The 18,193-nt window shown below is 47.7% G+C and overlaps 1 protein-coding gene across 1 annotated transcript in view; it reads left to right on the top strand.

Annotated features, from left to right (window-relative positions):
* Positions 1 to 9,491: 9,491 nt before the first annotated feature.
* The window catches only part of FAM78B (family with sequence similarity 78 member B), a 116,974-nt gene continuing 108,272 nt past the window's right edge, over positions 9,492 to 18,193 (top strand). Inside the window, exon 1 of the mRNA XM_077452636.1 lies at positions 9,492 to 10,454. Within this exon, the coding sequence (XP_077308762.1) occupies positions 10,192 to 10,454 (263 nt within the window). The 5' untranslated portion in view covers positions 9,492 to 10,191. The remainder of the gene's footprint in view (positions 10,455 to 18,193) is intronic.

Here is an 18,193-nt window from a genome sequence, read left to right as displayed (position 1 = left end):
ACGTATAAATGCGTCAATCTATCCGACATTTTGGGGGACACCTCCACCGATACCGATAGTATCTCACCCCACTGCTCATCCTCCAGAGGGCCAACATCAACTTCCCATTTAGGTTTGAGACTATATGCGTGGGCCGTAACCCGAGGAGCAAGGAGGTGTGCATAAATAGTGGACGTAAGCTTATAAGAGTCGTTGCCAGTAACCAGGCCCGCCAAGGGGGTACATTCCAGAATCGGAGGCAAATTCCCAAATTGAGCCTGTAGGGCGTGGCGGACCTGAAGGTAACGGAAAAACACCTGATTCGGGAGGCCAAACTCATCTTTAAGTGCCTGGAAGGTCTTAATACCCTGAGGTGTGTAGAAGTGAGAGACATAGATAACCCCTTTACATATCCACAGTTTATAATCCGGGATTCCCAACAGCTCCGGGATATCGAGGTTATCCCAGAGAGGCGTATGTGCATGCAGGGGGGGTGCCCCGGACCTAGACCGCGCCACACCCCACAATCGGCAGTGGTGCGCAATCATGACACGCTGGCAGTTCGTAACAGGGCTAGCTCTATGTTTACAAAAAAGTATTTGAAAGGGGTGCGCAATGATATCCGCCACCGAGGTACACACCAGGAGGGAGTATCTCAGCTTGTCATGCATGTTCAGGTAATAAAAATGAGAGAGTTGGGAGGCCAGGTAGTACGTCTCTAGGTCGGGAAGCGCAGCGCCGCCAAGACGGACCGGACATTTGAGGGTCTGCCAGGCCAGCTTGTGCCTGGAAGAGCCCCAGACAAAGGAGTTAAGGATCGATTCCATATCACGGAATAATCACGACGGTATACGGATTGGGGCATGCCAAAAGACGTACAGGAGTTTGGGGAGGAGAATCATTTTGAAAAGACCCAAGCGGCCCATGACCCCGAGAGGGAGCCTGGACCAAACCTGGGTCTTCCGTTTCAGCAGATGGAAAAGGGGCTCGAGGTTAAGATTAATGTAGTCTGTGAGGGAACGAGAGCAGTGAATGCCGAGGTACTTAATGCGGTCCGTGCGCTCGAGAGGCAAGGAGGCTTGCGTACACGTGGGGGCGGCGGGGTCGATAGGGAGAATTTGTGATTTTGACCAATTAATGCGAAGACCCGAAAAAACCCCAAAACGACCAACCACCTCCAAAACCGCCGCCAAGGAGGGGCCGGCATCCTCCAGATATAGCAACATGTCATCCGCATAGAGGCTAAGTACCTCCGATAGTTGACCCTTGCGGAGACCGTGGATATCCGGGTGTGCTCTGATGGCCAGAGCCAAGGGCTCCACCGCCAGCGCGTACAGCATGGGTGAGATGGGGCATCCCTGCCGGGTGCCCCTCTTCAAAGGGAAGGGACTAGAGATCTGACCATTGACGAGAACTCGGGCAGTGGGGGCCTGATAGAGAAGCTGTATCCAGCGCACAAATTTAGGGCCAAAGCCATAGCTGTGTAGGCACTCCCACAGGTACCCCCACTCCACCGAATCAAACGCCTTTGCGGCATCCAGACTAACAACCACCCTAGTACCCACGTTGTCATGGGAAGCCTGTAAATTCATAAACAGTCTGCGTAAGTTGAAGGCCGTGTTTTTGCGGGGCATAAAGCCGGTCTGATCAGTGTGTATGAGATGGAGTATCACCTTATTAAGCCTGAGGGCGAGGATTTTGGCCAAAATCTTCACGTCCAGCTGCAGGAGCGAGATGGGGCGGTAGGAGTCAGGGTAGAGAGGGTCCTTGCCAGGCTTAGGGATGAGGACAAGCAGCGCCTCACTCATGGAACGGGGGAGTACACCGGTTTCAAAAACATGAGCGTATAGCCGGCAGAGCTTAGGGAGTAGGGTCTCCTGAAATTGATTATAAAACTCCCTGGGGAGGCCGTCTGACCCCGGGGCCTTAGAAGGTGGCAAACATGCTATAGCCTCCGCTATGCAGTCCTCGGTAATGGGAGCCTCCAAAAGCTCCACCTGCGATTCGGAGAGGACAGGGAAATCCACTGTCTGCAGTAGGGCACGCAAGTCATCCAAGGAGCCAGAGGCCTCAGAAGTGTACAGGTCGGCAAAAAAGCGCCGAAACTCCTGGGCTACCTCCTGTGGATCCGACAGCGTGATTCCCGCCGCAGACACGAGCTGGACCACAACCGGGGGGCCATGGTCCAGGCGAGCCAAATAAGCCAGTAGACCCCCTGCCCTCTCCCCATATTCATAGACTTTTTGTTTGGTAAAGAAAATCTTTCTCCCCGCTCTATCCAGGTGTAGTTGGTCAGTAAGCCTAGACTGTAGTCTTAACTTAGAGGAGTTGGAGGGGGTGGGATGCGCCAAAAATGCGCCTTCCAGCTCCACCAGCAGCTCCTCAGCTTGCTGGATAGCGAGCCCCGAGGATTTCTTGAACTGGTTAATGCGTGTGGACATAAACATACGGGCATGCAATTTAAAAGCCTCCCAAACCAGCCCGAATGGTGCAGAGTCCGCATTTGTCTGAAAATAATGAACCCATTCCCTCTGGACAGCCTCCAAATCAGGGAGAGCCGTCAGCCAGAACGGGTTCAATCTCCACAAACGGGAAGCCGGTGTGGAGGGCAGGCGAAGCCGAGCCCAACACGGCGAATGATCAGACAAGACCCAAGTCCCAATCTCCGCCTCCAAAAGACACGGAAGCAGGGTAGGGGAACACAGAATCAGGTCTATCCTGGACATTGCATCATGCGCTGGCGTGAAACAGGAATACTCCCTGCGGGAGGGGTGTTTATACCTCCAAACGTCCGTCAGAGCAAATTCGGCTAAAAAGTTGCCGAACCTGGTCCGAACCGGGGGAGAGGAGGGGGCTTGGGAGCGGGTGAGTCTATCCAAGGCAGGGGACACCACAGAGTTAAAATCCCCCAACCATAGCGACGGCAACGTTGGGTGCCGCAACATAAAATTAACACCGTGCTGGAGGACCTCAAACTGGAAGGGTGGGGGAATGTAAAAAGCTAAGAGCAAAAATTCAAGACCCCCTGCCGTGATGTGCAGGAATAAATAGCGACCCCGCCTGTCAGAGCATAAATCATGAAGGCAAAACTGAACGGACTTGGCTACAAGTACAGCTACCCCGCTGGAATTACTAGTAAAGGGGGCATGGTACATCCACCCCACCCAAGGTTTTTTAAGGGATAGCTGTAACTGACCCGTGATATGTGTCTCGGTAAGTACCATGATATCAGCCCTCATCTGTTTAAGATGGGAGAGCACCGCAACCCTCTTTGATTTTTCCCGCAGGCCACGCACGTTCCACGTGACTACCTTAAGGGAAGCCATAACAACTGGAAGGTGCAATTCAGGAATAAGGAGACATATGTTGGCCATAAAGACCCAGCGACCCCCATCGGGGAGCCCCCGCAAGGGAAAGCGGCTAAGGCTGACGCGCCACCACCACCCTGCGCAGGGGCTGCCCGTCTAGTAAATACCAGGGTCAGGGACAACCCCCGCAGCGGTGAAGGCACAGGGGCAAACAAAAGGACAATTAGCAGACATGGATTAGAGAATACAAACATAAAAAGGGCATGGTGCATAAACATTGAACAAAAACTATAACTGGTAGAGTAGAGCAGAACAGCGCCTACACTGGACCGGCAAGGCAGGCAAAACACACAGTAGTCCAGTAGCCACATGGAAACTGAGGCCGGCCAGGGAAACACACTTTGGAGTGACAGGAGGGACCGCGCCCAGCCATCCCGGACCGCAGGAGGAAAATCCAGATCCGCAGAGCGAGAATGGCCAGACACACTCCCAAATGGGGGAAGGGGCGAACAAAAGTCAACTGTGCTGTGCAGCTGGGTAGGGGGACACGGCATGGGAAAGTCTCAGTCAATACCAGTGCCCATTTTCCCGGCTGCCAAAATGTCTAAGGAACGGTGGGACCCATGTTTAGCAAAACAAAAAGGGAGAACATGCGGCTGAAGCAGGGGCATGCAAATATTGATCAGGGGCACACGAGAAAGGCAACCAGGGATCAAGGAGAGGGAGGGGGGCCAGCAAAACGGGGGAAGGTGGCAAAAGTGCAAAGTTACTCACTGCATGGGATGAAGCCGGCCATCATAAGGAGACATTACAGACAGGGCCCAGACACACGGAGGCCATCAGTCAAGCAGGGGCATCATCAGGGCGTTGTTCCAGCCAGGAAAGGGCAGCCGAGGGATCCTCAAAAAAGTGAGCTTTGCCGTCCCGCACTACACGGAGCCGTGCAGGGAACATCATAGCGTATACCAGATGGTGGGTGCGGAGCTGGCGCTTGACTTCCGTGAATTGAGCCCTCTTCTTCTGGATCTCCGCAGAGAAGTCTGGGAACACCGCTATACGCTTATCTTCATATGGGATGTTACCTTTCTCCCTGGTGAGGCGGAGAACCGCGTCCCGGTCGCGGTAATTGAGCATCTTCGCGATGAAAGTGCGTGGTGGAGCACCAGGAGGCGGGGGTCTAGAGGCCAGGCGGTGGGCACGCTCGACCGCAAAGGTAAGTGAGAAGGCCTCCCGACCAAAATTGGCGATCAGTAGACGCTCTAGGAATGCTGGGGGATCATTGCCTTCTGCCTTCTCAGGCAGCCCCACAAAACGAAGGTTGGAGCGTCTCATCCTGTTCTCGAGCTCGTCCTGCTTAGCTAGGACAGTGGATAGCTGATGCTGCAGTCTTTCGGTGGATATTTGGAGGGGGGGGATGTCATCCTCCACCTGGCCCAGCCTGCGCTCCGTCTCCCCGACCCTCTCGCGCAGCTTGTGCATGTCCTGGCGAATGAGGGAGATGTCAACCTTCACCTCCTCGATCCTGGAGGTGAGAGAGGTGCGGCAGAGGGTCACAGCCTCGAGGATGCGTGCCGTGTCGCCCGACGGAGGATTGTCAGCAGCCGGGCCCGGAGCGACGCCATCTTCCTCCACGAGGTCCGGGGCATCAGCACGGAACCTTCCCAGCTTCGCTAGGGCTCCCTGGGACTTTTTTGGCGGCGACATTCGGGCTCACGGTGCTCCCGGTGGAGGTAGCGCCGTTCTCCGGGTAAAGGATCCGAAGGGGTCCGCAAGGATAGAAGAACGGATAAAGGGCAGCCAGGGCTCACAGAAAGAGCGTCCTACTCCATGCCGCTGCAGGCCACGCCCCCTGCAATGACATAGTTACATAGTTTGTTACATAGTAGGTGAGGTTGAAAAAAGTCCTAAGTCCATCAATTCCAACCTATGTGTGTCAGTATTACATTGTATATCCCTGTATGTTGAGGTCGTTCAGGTGCTTATCTAATAGTTTTTTGAAACTATCAATGCCCCCCGCCGAGACCTCCTCCTTCCACATCCTTGCCGCTATTACAGTAAAGAACCCTCTATGTAGTTTAAAGTTAAACCTCTTTTCTTCAAATTTTAATGAGTGGCCACGTGTCTTGTTAAACTCCCTTCCGCAGAAAAGTTGTATCCCTATTGTGGGGTCACCAGTGTGGTATTTGTAAATTGAAATCATAGCCCCTCAAGTGTTTCTTCTCCAGAAAAAAAAGCGACAGCGCTAAAAGCTGAAAATTGGCTTGGGCAGGAAGGGGGGAAAGTGCCATGTATTGAGGTGGTTAAAGTTGCACATTGCTAAATAGCAAACAAATGGCCTTCTGTAGGACAAGTGATTAAACACAGGTGCACAGAGAAAAATGATCTATATGCACATTTATTTCACATTTAACTGAATCTGACTTTGAAATCGTGTGGCTTCACTTGGAATCACATGATTTCAAAGCTGCAGGTCAGTGCAACTTTAGGTGCGACTTGGATGATATCTGTGTGAATTCATGCACAGATGTCTATGCAAGTCACACCAGAGATTGCATAAAATATAGTGGAGGAACCTTTTTTACAAATCGGTGCAGCACTGAAAAGTCCACCAATTTGACCAGCTCCATTGCCGACAATAGGGTGCGACTTGTCATGTGATTTGGACCTGTCAAATCACATGACAAGTCACACCGGTGTGAACGGGACCTTAATCCTCAAAGTGGATAAAAATGTCCCACTACAATTTGTTAATTTGTTGCATGATACTGATGTCTGCTCGTACACAAGCACCTCTCCCTCCTATTGTGCTGCTCCTCCTCATGTATGCCACTGTGGGAATGGTGAACATTTTAGATTTTTTTTATTTTTAACTCAGAACATTGGTACAAGTGCTTGATTATTTTGCTCATCGGACAATCCTAGAAACTCACATATCCCTTTTGTAGTGATTTAGTCTGTCTGGTGCGACAACATACAGAATTGTACAATGGTATTGTTGAATGATGGATGAAAAATGTTTTCAATATTTACACTAAAAAAAGACACACTTTGCAACAACGCATGACAACACACTCGCTCTAGGTGATACATGTGCCTTAGGCCCCTTTCACATGGCAGTTCCATTTACATCCATTTTCAAGTGTCTCTTAGTGGAAATTCTGTCTCAGGCTATGGACAGGCAGATGTTAATGGACCCGTGTCCATTATATACTTGTTGGTAGATCTAATGGAGAATGCACAGTTTGTAATGTATGTGGTGAGCGTTAATTGAAGAAAATCGTATGTCTACCATTAACCCTGAGAGGGTGAAATACGCCAGTAGGGCGTTCTTAACATGTGCACTTGTAGCATGCACGGTCTGAGGAAATAAAGCTTGCTGAAAGAAAGTGATGTTTGAGTGGAGTGTGCATGGATTGGGGATACCCTCCCATGGTTGGCACCCACTGTGCCCATAGCCAAGGGGAAGATCTGAGTTTGGAGCAGTAGGACCATACCTTGACGGATCTGCTAAAGAAAAATTCCAGGTAATGATATTCTTACATTGTGACATTGATCCAGCTTTGCCCAATGTAACTATGTACAGCATACAGAATATCATATCAGTGGGATCCCTTTAGATCAGGAGGATCCAAACTTTCTAAACAAGAGGCCAGTTTACTGTTCTTCAGACTTTATGGGGGCCGGATTGTGGCCATTGGAAGTAGAAAATGTTCCAGCATCAGTGGAAGTAAACAACGCTTGGTGGTCAGTGGGAGTAAAACAATTTTATACACTGTAGCACCTATGGTCAATATCAGAAGGAGTAGTGCCTCATCATTGGTGTGAGTGGGAGTAGTAGAGCCCCATTGTTTGTGTGAGTGGGAGTAGTAGTGCCCCATTGTTGGTGTGAGTGGGAGTAGTAGTGCCCCATCATTGGTTTCAGTAGCAGAACGGTGCCTCGTCATTGGTGTCAGTGGAAGAAATAATGCCCTGTCATTGGTATTATTTGGAGGAACAGTGCCAAGTCATTGATGTTAGTGAAAGGAATAGTGCCCTATCATTGGTATCAGTGGAAGGAATAGTTCCCCATCATTGGTATCAGTGAGAGGAATAGTGCCCCATCATTGGTATCAGTGGGAGGAATAGTGTCTTATCATTGGTATCAGTGGAATAGTGACCCATCATTGGTATTAGTTGGAAGAATAGTGTCTTATCAATGGTATCAGTGGAATAGTGTCTCATCATTGGTATCAGTAGGAAAAATAGTGCCCCATCATTGGCATCAGCAGGAGGAATAGTGCCCCAACGTTGGTATCAGTGGGAGGGATAGTGCTCCATCGTTGGTATCAATGGGAGGAATAGTACCCCATTATTGCTTTTAGTGAGAGGAATAGTGCCCTATCATTGGTATTAGTTGGAGGAATAGTGCCCCATCATTGGTATCAGTGGGAGGAATAGTGCCCCATCATTGGTATCAGTGGGAGGAATAGTACCCCATTATTGATATCAGTGAGAGCAATAGTGCCCCATCATTGGTATTAGTTGGAGGAATAGTGACTCATCATTAGCATTAGTGAGAGGAGCAGTGTCCCATCAGTGGCAGGATTTATTCCCTACCACTGATAGGACACTGGTGTCAGTGGGAGAAATAGTGCCCCAAGGCCCAGATAAAGGCAAACAAAGGGCAACCAGTTTTGAGCCCACTGCTCGAGATGCTATAAATCTCTGTAGTAAACACCGCTACCACAGTGATCACTTGCTTCTGGGCCCGGCACTTAGCAGCAGCCCTGCTGCATTGTGACCACAGGGGGTTGGCTGCTTGGCATTGGTGCTATTCAGGGAATGCTTTGCATTTTCTTAATCAATGCAAAGCCCTCTCTGATGGGACAAGATGTGGAGCATGACATCACTGCCCACGTCTCCACCTTATTCAAGTAGAGAAAGATTTCATTCTCTACTTCAGAGATTGAAAAGCACTCTTTGAACGCTTCCTTTGATGAACCGTTCACCTCCTCTCTTTTGAATGTGTTGCAGGAAAGGTGCACGGTACGCGGGTTTCATGCACCACTTTCTGGCGTAAATCGACCCTCAGGTGTGAATCAGCCCTCAGGTGTGAATCGGCCCTCAGGTGTAAATCGGCCCTCAGGTGTGAATCGGACCTCAGGTGTGAATCGGCCCTCAGGTGTAAATCGGCTCTCAGGTGTACATCGGCCCTCATGTGTGAATTGGCCCTCAGGTGTAAATCTGCCCTCAGGTGTGAATCGGCCCTCGGTGTGAATCAGCCCTCAGGTGTAAATTGGCCCTCAGGTGTGAATCGGCCCTCGGGTGTGCTCTTGGCCCTCAGGAGTGAATCGGCCCTCAGGTGTGAATCGGCCCTCAGGAGTGAATCGGCCCTCGGGTGTGAATCGGCCCTCATGATTGAATCGGCTCTCAGGAGTGAATCGGCCTTCGGGAGTGAATCGGCCCTCGGGTGTGAATCGGCCCTCGGGTGTGAATCGGCCCTCGGGAGTGAATCGGCCTTCGGGAGTGAATCGGCCCTCGGGTGTGAATCGGCCCTCAGGATTGAATCGGCCCTCAGGAGTGAATCGGCCTTCGGTAGTGAATCGGCCCTCGGGAGTGAATCGGCCCTCGGGTGTGAATCGGCCCTCGGGTGTGAATCGGCCCTCAGGATTGAATCGGCCCTCAGCAGTGAATCGGCCTTCGGGAGTGAATCAGCCCTCGGGAGTGAATCGGCCCTCAGGAGTGAATCGGCCTTCGGGTGTGAATCGGCCCTCAGGAGTGAATCGGCCCTCGGGAGTGAATCGGCCTTCGGAAGTGAATCGGCCCTCGGGAGTGAATTGGCCCTCGGGTGTGAATCGGCCCTCGGGTGTAAATCGGCCCCCAGGAGTGAATTGGCCCTCGGGTGTGAATCAGCTCAGATTCAGTGAGAGATTTGCTCACAGATCCCATGCAGACTCACACGCCGCCCATGTAAAAGGTCCCTTAAGAAATGTCAACACAGCATGACAAATGATCAACCCCTGATATTTTCAGTAAATTTACTGACGGTTGGTGACCCCGGGACCCACATGGGCTTTTTCTTTATCCAGGTTATAAATCAGAGATTCCTATGGCTTATGCAGCACAATGGAGTCTGTAGGGTGAGTGGGCCCTTCTAATGTGAGGTGTATGGGTGTCAGTGTTGTAGGACCCCACACACAGGTGCTGGAGATGATCGGATCGGTCCCATCATGTCACCAGTCATGGATCGGCTGTGTCTTCCTCCTGTGTCTATATCCCGTCTTATCTGTCGGGGGATTTAATCCTTATACTGTGAGTGTGGCCGGGCAGGGACAATCCGTATGCTGTGTATGGGGGATGAATGAGATGGATGGGAGATGACAATGCAGGGTGTGTTCTGACATGGAGATCGCTGGATCTTGGTGCACACTGACAGATCCCCTCCCCCCAGGTCGGTGGATCCCCGGGCTCTCCCTAACCTGTACTGACAGCTCGGTAAGTGGGAGGATCGGACGGATCGGCTCTCCTCCTCCTCCCCACTGACAGCCACAGAGGAAAGCAGCCTCGGCCATCGCAGCCACCTACCGCCGGCCACCTGGGACATGAGCAGTCCCGGAGATCGGAGCGGAGCACAGGGGGAGAGGAAAGACTGGGCCCGAGGTGGGGGGCAGAGGGCATCGGGGATCCGGGCCAGGTGGCATTGGGAGCCGTACAGCATGGCAGGGAGATCAAGATGAAGAGGAGGAGGAGGAGCAGGGAGGGGGGTCTCCATCATCTATCAGTGTGCTGCTGCTGTATAATATTACCATCTGGCTGAGCCCGAGTGATGAAGGAACACAGCAGTCCTAGGAGGGCCATGCTGTCACCCTACTTACCGCCCCGTCCTCCTTCTCCGATGAATTGATGCCCGAGCCGAGCACCGACCATGGGCTGTCTGCAGAGCCTTACCTGCAAGTCCCGCATCCGGAGGGAGAACATCACCGTCTACGATGTGTGTGCCACCATAGACCAGTGCCCGACCTCCATCGAGGAGAACTCGCCCATTGTCTTAAGGTACAAGACCCCCTACTTCAAAGCCTCGGCTCGGGTGCTCATGCCACCCTTACCCAGGAACGAGACTTGGGTGGTCGGATGGATACAAGCCTGCAACCAGATGGAGTTCTTCAACATCTACAGCGACCTGGGAATGTAAGTCACCCTGATATCACCCTCTTGTCACCCTGATATCACCCTCCTGCCACCCTGATATCACCCTCCTGCCACCCTGATATCACCCTCCTGTTACCCTCCTGTCAGCCTGATATTACCATCCTGATATCACCCTCCTGCCACCCTGATATTACCCTCCTACCACCCTGATATCACCCTCCTGCCACCCTGATATCACCCTCATGTCACCCTGATATCACCCTCCTGCCACTCTGATATCGCCCTCCTTTCACCCTGGTTTTACCCTCCTGACACCTGATGTCCCTCCCCTGTCACCCAGGTATCACCTCCCTGTCACCCTTCTGCCACCCCGATGTCCCTCTCCCATCACCCTGGTATCACCCCCTATCACCCTCCTGCCACCCTGATATCACCCTCCTGCCACCCTGGTGTCACCCTTGTCTCCAGAAGCTCATCTTGTACCCTGGCATGACAGGCCATGGATTGGTCAATGACAGCTCCTTTAAATGTCCTGCTTTATTCTTGGTGGTTGACCATGATGGGGCAGATGGTGTAAAATAATCAGAGACCAGGCTCCATTCAAGGACTCAGAACACCTGAGTGAGGAGCCTTATTTAAAAAAAAAAAAAATGACAGTTATTATCAGCTTCAACCAATCAGGCTTGAAAATGGCAGTCACATGGCTGGAAATAGAGAACTAGCAAGAAATCTGAATTCATGCCTTCAAAATCTAAATTACATTGGGAGGAGATTTACTAAAACTATGCATAGTAACCAATCAGCTTTTGGCTTCAGCGTGTTCCATGAAGCTTTGAAAGCTAGAAGCTGATTGGTTGCCATCTAAAGCCTCATACACACAATGAGAATATCGGAGACAAATGATTGTCAGTTTTCTTTTTTTTGCATGTTAGTCTCATATGAGAAATGAAGAGGTTACTCAACATACGAAAATTCTTGTATGACAGAATACAACTTGTGATGTATTGTAATGTATTCTGTCACTTCCGAGCATGCGTGGTCTTCTTTCTGATTTTTTTCACACGAATAGTGTACTGATTTGATGAAAATCCTATGATTTGGTATCGTAGGAGAAAAATTTTCTTATTTGTCCCTTTGAATAATTTCATATGAACTGTTGTGATCGGTTCTCAAAAGCTGTGTACTACCAATCAGATTATCGTACGATCGCTTCAAAAGCGGTATTTTTTGTCCAGTTTTCTGGTCATGTGTACTAGGTTTTAGTATCCTCTCGTTATTTCTATTTTGTATGGCAGCCATCAGAAAGTTAGTGTCATTAGGTGATTAGGGACACCCCATGCGGGATTATTGTTCCTGATCAAACAATACATTTGGAATGTGAATGCCATCGCATGCCAGCAACAGGCAAATAAATTCATGGATCATGGCATTTATGTGTGAATCTGGGTACTATCATACTATCTATAGGGCACACACAACCATTGACAATGCCATAGGAAGTAACACAAGGATTCATTTTGCTGTTGCTCTTGGTTTGATTGGAATCAGTTTGTTACATTTCCTATGTTGTTGTGTAAAGGTTACACTTCAGATGAGTGTGTTTAGTCAATGGGTTATATCCTCATTGTCACCTCATCAATGCCATCTCTGCCCATTGAGCCTATTTATAGGATCAGCATTGTTGTTTTATATTACTTCACTCAACATTGGTTATTTGTAACCCTCATGCTGCTAGTATTAGTAAATAGATAGGAAAGTAAATCATATTTACTTGTTTTACATTTATTTTTTCAACATTTCTTCAGTTACTTCCTGGCTTGTTGCCTAGGCAAATGATGTCATACATCCCAGGAGTCTTCAGGAGGGGAGGAGAGGAGGAGGGGTTTTCTCAGCTAAGCACACTCCCTTGCGTGCATGCTTAAGCTAAGGGCAGATGGATTCCAGGAAGTAAATGCTACATGGATCATTAACCCTTACTCAACGGCCACAAATGCTAGGGGGTGTTTTTCAAAGTGATTTCTCAACAAAATAAAGCACGGAGACATGGATGGGGACATTTGCTTTGCATTTTTAAAAAAATGAATGAAATAGTGCTTTAGGTTTGCGGTGCTCAGATGCAGCGAAGATCTGCTTTAAGTAGATCTGCAGATATAACTTTTTATTCTTTCAGATCTCCTGTTTTGGAGATCTCCCCTTGCTTCCTGTCCCCTTGACAACCAGGATATTGGTGTGGGTTGCACTTCCTGTTCGCTGTGAGCATATTCTTCATATTCCCTTGGGGGGACCAATGATCACTATGTACTATACTTGCATCATCGCTGTCATTTTTATACTATATAGTGTTTGACGTATTGCATTGTTGCATCCAATTTGTGCTTTACAATGATTTGGAGAATGATGATGAATGACACTTTGCTGTAGTGCGGTTTCCATCACTTGGTAAACATCGGGTAAATTCAGAACTGTCTAGTCATGAGAAGACTATATGAGGCATCTGAAGCACTCAATTGACTCCAAAAACTGTAGAGTAGTTAGGACAATCGACATGTGTGCCAATGTGCTTTAATAAAGTGGAACCCAGGCAAATGTTTATTCATGAAGGATTCCTAAATATCTTCAGCAATCTCTGAATAGAGGGCCACCTTTTTTTTCCTGTCCTCCTGGGGTAATCCCCCTCCTACCCCAGCTGACTATCTAGCCTTCCCATCACACTAACAAGCCACCCTGGCCACACAGGGCACTTTGAGGCTGGGGACAAAGAGGATGAAAGGGACACCAGGCTGATACATCTAGAACCAACACTGACTGTCATTTTATTTTACTAACAGTTTGGATCTAGTCGTCAAGTGGACCCCAATTGACCCAGAATGGGTGAGCTGTACGTACTCTGTAGATTGTACCACCACCAATACCCCAACAGTGCTGAGACAGCAGCATTGAGGGCCCCAATGGATTGTAAGCAGGGCAGAAGGGTGGAACCCCTTATTATTCTGTATATATGGATGGCTCGATTTACCCTTAAGCTCATGCAGTCCGCCTAACACATATGTGCAGCGGCATGGCAGGTGGACCTTATAGGGTTAGTTCACCTTTACCAAAAATCACACTATGCTGTCCCATGTGGGTATAGCAGCATGGTATGCTAAACTTACCTTCGACCCTGGGCTCACTTACCATTTAAAGAATGTAAGTAAAAACCTCTTTAAAAAGAAGCCTTAAAGTCTTCTACAGCCTGTGATGGCTTTTGCCCTGGTTATTGTAGGGATGGAGCAGCCTTTGGGACCAGTAGCATCTAGTGCCACAGGAAGAAGCGCCATTCTCTTCCTTCAGGCGCAGTGTGTGCTCTCCCCTGTTGCCTATGATGAGCTCAGTGACTCCCACAGAAGAGAATACACACTGTACATTAGCAACCTGAATGAACAGCATGGCACTCCATCCAATGGCCCTAGGAGATTATGGTCCAAACAGCTGCTCCTCCCCTACAGTAACTGGGGACAGAGCCATCACAGGCTGTAGAAAATTTTAAGAAGGCTTTTTTTTTAATGTGGTTTTGGCTTACATTCTATATACTGAAACAGCTGGAAGGTAGGTTTAGCACACTATGCTGCTATACCCATATAGGACAGCATAGTCTTCTTATTGGTAAAACGTGAACTTACCCTTTAAAACTCACATGCCACACATATGCATCCATGTTGCACTGCTGTTCTGTGCTGAGTATGCTCTAACTGCATTCTTCTGCCACACTAAAGTCACCAACAGCCCCTAGTCAACGTTCATGATTAGGAACCAATAAGAGGGGCTCCTGATCATGTGACTGCTGTAAAAGCCAATCATAGTGGTCACATGATCAGGAACTCTACTTCCCGTCATTCAGGACTCCTTATAGGGCCAATGAGAGTTTTTGTCAAGTATTTATTTTGTAATTTTGTATTGTCTAGAGTTGACCTGGAAGAAAACTAAAGAGGATTTACTATATATGTTTTTACATTTTTATTTCACTTTCAGCACTTATTGAGTCTTAAAGAAGATCTATTTTTTTTTTTTACTGTTCTCTCCCGTATGGGGAAAACGTGCATTCCATACTTTGTCCCATGTTTCTAAGTGCTTTATAACCACAGTTTTATGGTCCAACTTGCCCCCCCCCCCCCCCCCCAGCCGTGGCCAATCCAACAACAGCTTTGAAGAATATGGCTTGTCTTGGCTGTGAGCACTTTTCACAGGCAAGCAGCGGTAAGAGGAACGCACAGGGAGGGGGACATGTCAGGCTCTGCGTTCTTCTTGCCACTACTTTCCTGTGGAAAGTGCTCACAGCTGAGACAAGCCACACCTATGAATCCTCCATCTTCTTCAAAGCCGTTGTTGGATTGGCTGCGGCAGGAGGGGAAGGGGCAGATTGGACCTTAAAGCTATGGTTACAAAGCACCTAGCAATGTAGGACAAAGTATTACATGTACCTTTCCCATAGAGGACAGAACTGTAACAAATACAATTATAATGATAGATCTTTTCTAATGTTTTGCCAGTTAAACAATTGAAGTGCCTGATAGGGCACTATTGTTGGGATGTAGTTAGGGCATTAGTTGTCCTTAGTTTGGTCCTGGGCTGTGAGATCTGCTGTCCTGGGCTGGGATCTATGTTGTCTTTGCAGAAGTCCAGTCCTGATTATATATTGTATTAGGATAATAATAAGGTTATGTAAAGTGAATGCATAAATTAAGGGGGGTACACATAATTATACATAGGTATGAAAGGCTATGCAATGTATACAATTAGATGTAATGTACCACACTACAGTCTTCTCACACATAGCATTAAAAAAGGACCTGCTAGAAAGGAAACTTAGAAGCTGTCATTGCTGATTTTTTTGTTGAAGATGTGGACTTCAAGGGTGTCATTCTTATCCTTCCTTAAATTTTTGATCTGGAACATGTATATCTGAAAAAGTGACCTGGAACATATTTGGTGTCAGAAAATGTCTTCCAGATCAGTGAACTCACTATGTAGTGAAAAAAAGGATATCAGACCAGGAGCATACACTTTTAAAAACAAGTCAGCAACATCCATAATTTTATTCTGACAGGTTCTCTTTGAATCAGAATTTTGATCAATACTCAATGTAACAAGATGAAAACAAGACTGAGATTCTACATTTATAATGCTGTGTATGGCCCCGTTCACATGAACATACTTAAAGGCCAAGTTCATCTTTTTTTTTTTCTAAATTTCAGCTCCCCTAGGTACCAATATAGCATTAATGTACTCATTTTGCAAACATAAAACAGCTTTCCATTAATTCTACACTGGTTTACCTCACTCTCTTCATAGCTGTTTAAACACACTGCTCGATTACTTCTGCCTTACTTCCTGGTCAGACTTTAGGTCAAGACACAGGAAGGAGTTGATCAGCTGATCTCATTAGCACATACCCTGCATCTACCTTCAGCTGGTCAACTCATTCCTGTGTCATGACCTAAAGTCTGACCAGGTAGTAAGGCAGAAATAATCGAGCAGTGTGTTTAAACAGCTATGAATAAAGTGTAGAATTATTGGAAAGCTGTTTTATTTTTGAAAAAGAAGAAGTACATTAATGCATAGGGCAGCTAGAATTAAAAAAAAAATGTGAACAATGCTTTGCCTGGGCAAGATACACACTTACTGCTCCCAATTTGACATTTGTGTGGGTGCAGATGTCCCTGAAGTCACAATGCCTGCAATCAGGGACCCACAGGGATGTCAAATGGGGAGCAGTGGCTGTGTCTGTGCGGCTGCTGTGTACCAATTGACATTAATAAGACTGCCTGTACATGGATACATGGATTGCCTGTGTGTCCTGTGCAGACTAAACATGCCCCCCCTACATGGTTGTGCTCTTAAAGTGGTTGTAGACCTCAGACATGAAATATGAACAAGGCATAGTCCTCTATACTTACATCAATACACCAATACTCTTACTATACTCTTACTATACTCAATTAGGAGTACTTAGGCTGGGTTCACACTTATGCAATGCATGTGACTCGCACCGCATTGCTGTGCACATCACATGCAATGCAAATTCTGCCATACAGTTTCTATGGCGAAAATCAATTTGCATATGCACCAAAATGGTGCAGGACTTTTTTTTGGTCCGCACTGGAATCAGATTGCATGGGTGTTCAGATCTATGAGATCCGGTTCCACAGATCGCACTGCATTCTGTGAACCGATTTGGGGGTGTTATTAACTTTATATTGATACTCGCATCGGTTTGCAGATGTCAGTGGGAACTGTCAGATACGATACAGCAATCCGCACAGGAATCGTGGTGGTTCCCGCATCACACCAGTGTGAACCCAGCCTAAGAGGTCAGTTCACGTAAGGATTCCACATGCAATAAGAAGGGCACGTGACTCATTTATCGGAAATATCACTTGAGTTAATAAAAGAGTCTATTCATCAAAAGTAAAACATCAAATGTAAGGTAAATACAGCACATTTAAAAAAAAAAAAGTGAGGTAAAACAAAAAGGGATGAATCATTAAAATCAATTCACTATAAAACACACATTTATTATTTATCACTAGGTGTAGGCAGCCAGTATTTTAGTAATGCACAAAATAACAATGAGGTGAACTCTTCACTGGTCAGTAAGGTAAAAATATACAATGTATCTGTGTGGAAATGTTCTGCCCTGAGCTCAGCAACTAAATACATTGTACCATTTCACCTGAGGGAGAACATTCTGTGGTGTCTGTTTATGGAGCAGTGAAATCTATTCACTGCTTCATTCTCCGGCATTCACAGAGGAGATCTTTCTCCTCTGTGTGCCTGTTTATGAAGCGGAGTAGATCGCTTCACCTTTGGAGGTGTAAAGTGAGCTACAAACGTTTCCAACAGTGGAGAACGGCCCGATACTGGAATCTTGTGAGACTCTACGAGATTACAGCACCAGAAATTCACAGAAACACCCAAATGTCAGCTTATTAAGTAATTATCACTGTTCAATACCCAGACCGATGGCGTGGGTGAGCATTGATGGGCAGCAGTGATGGGCATTGATGGGCAGCACTGATAGCCAGCCCTGACTGGCATCACTAATGCCCACTGATTGCTGGCACTTGTGGGCAGAAATTGCAGGCAATTGTGGGCACAGATTGGTGGCAATTGTCGGCACAGATTGGTGGCAATTGTGGGTACAGATTGGTGGCACTGGTGGGCACTTAATTGTAACAAGGGCACTGATGATCAGTGCCCTGATTACATACCTAGCTGTCCCCTGTGAGGAGATGCCAGTCAGTGTGAGGCAAGGAGAGCCGATTACCGGCATCTCCATGTTTACATGTGACCGGCTGTGATTGGACACAGCCGATCACATGGTTAAAGAGCCGCGGCCACGGTACCTCCAGTACATTATAAACTATATATACACTATAAACAGTTTGCACCTATGGCACAGCCCATGCCCAGTACAACATTAGGAAGCAGCTAAAAAACAAAAACAAATGCAGCAATCACATCTAGAATTGGTAAGCTGCAATATAATAAATGTTTGCTTACGAGTGTAAACAAACCCAGTTCATTAGAAAGTGAGGAAGATTTTGCTTTCCCGAAATGGGCTTTTGTGTGGACACCAACACTTTACAGCTATGCACTGGTCCTCTGGGCTATTACCATGTTGGCACCAGGAAAATCATTTATGGAAAGGTAGAACACTGGAAGTAAACATTTAAAGTGATTGATTTTCCTGTGATTTTAGCTGTAAATTTTTAAGTGAGTGACAGGGTCTCTTTTAAAGC

Source organism: Lithobates pipiens, unplaced genomic scaffold (genome assembly GCF_037356315.1).
Source record: "Lithobates pipiens isolate NorthernLeopardFrog02 unplaced genomic scaffold, aLitPip1_a1.2 Scaffold_23, whole genome shotgun sequence".
NCBI lineage: Eukaryota > Metazoa > Chordata > Amphibia > Anura > Ranidae > Lithobates > Lithobates pipiens.
Note: the sequence above shows the minus strand (reverse complement) of the source record. Positions and strands in the feature narration are given on the sequence as shown.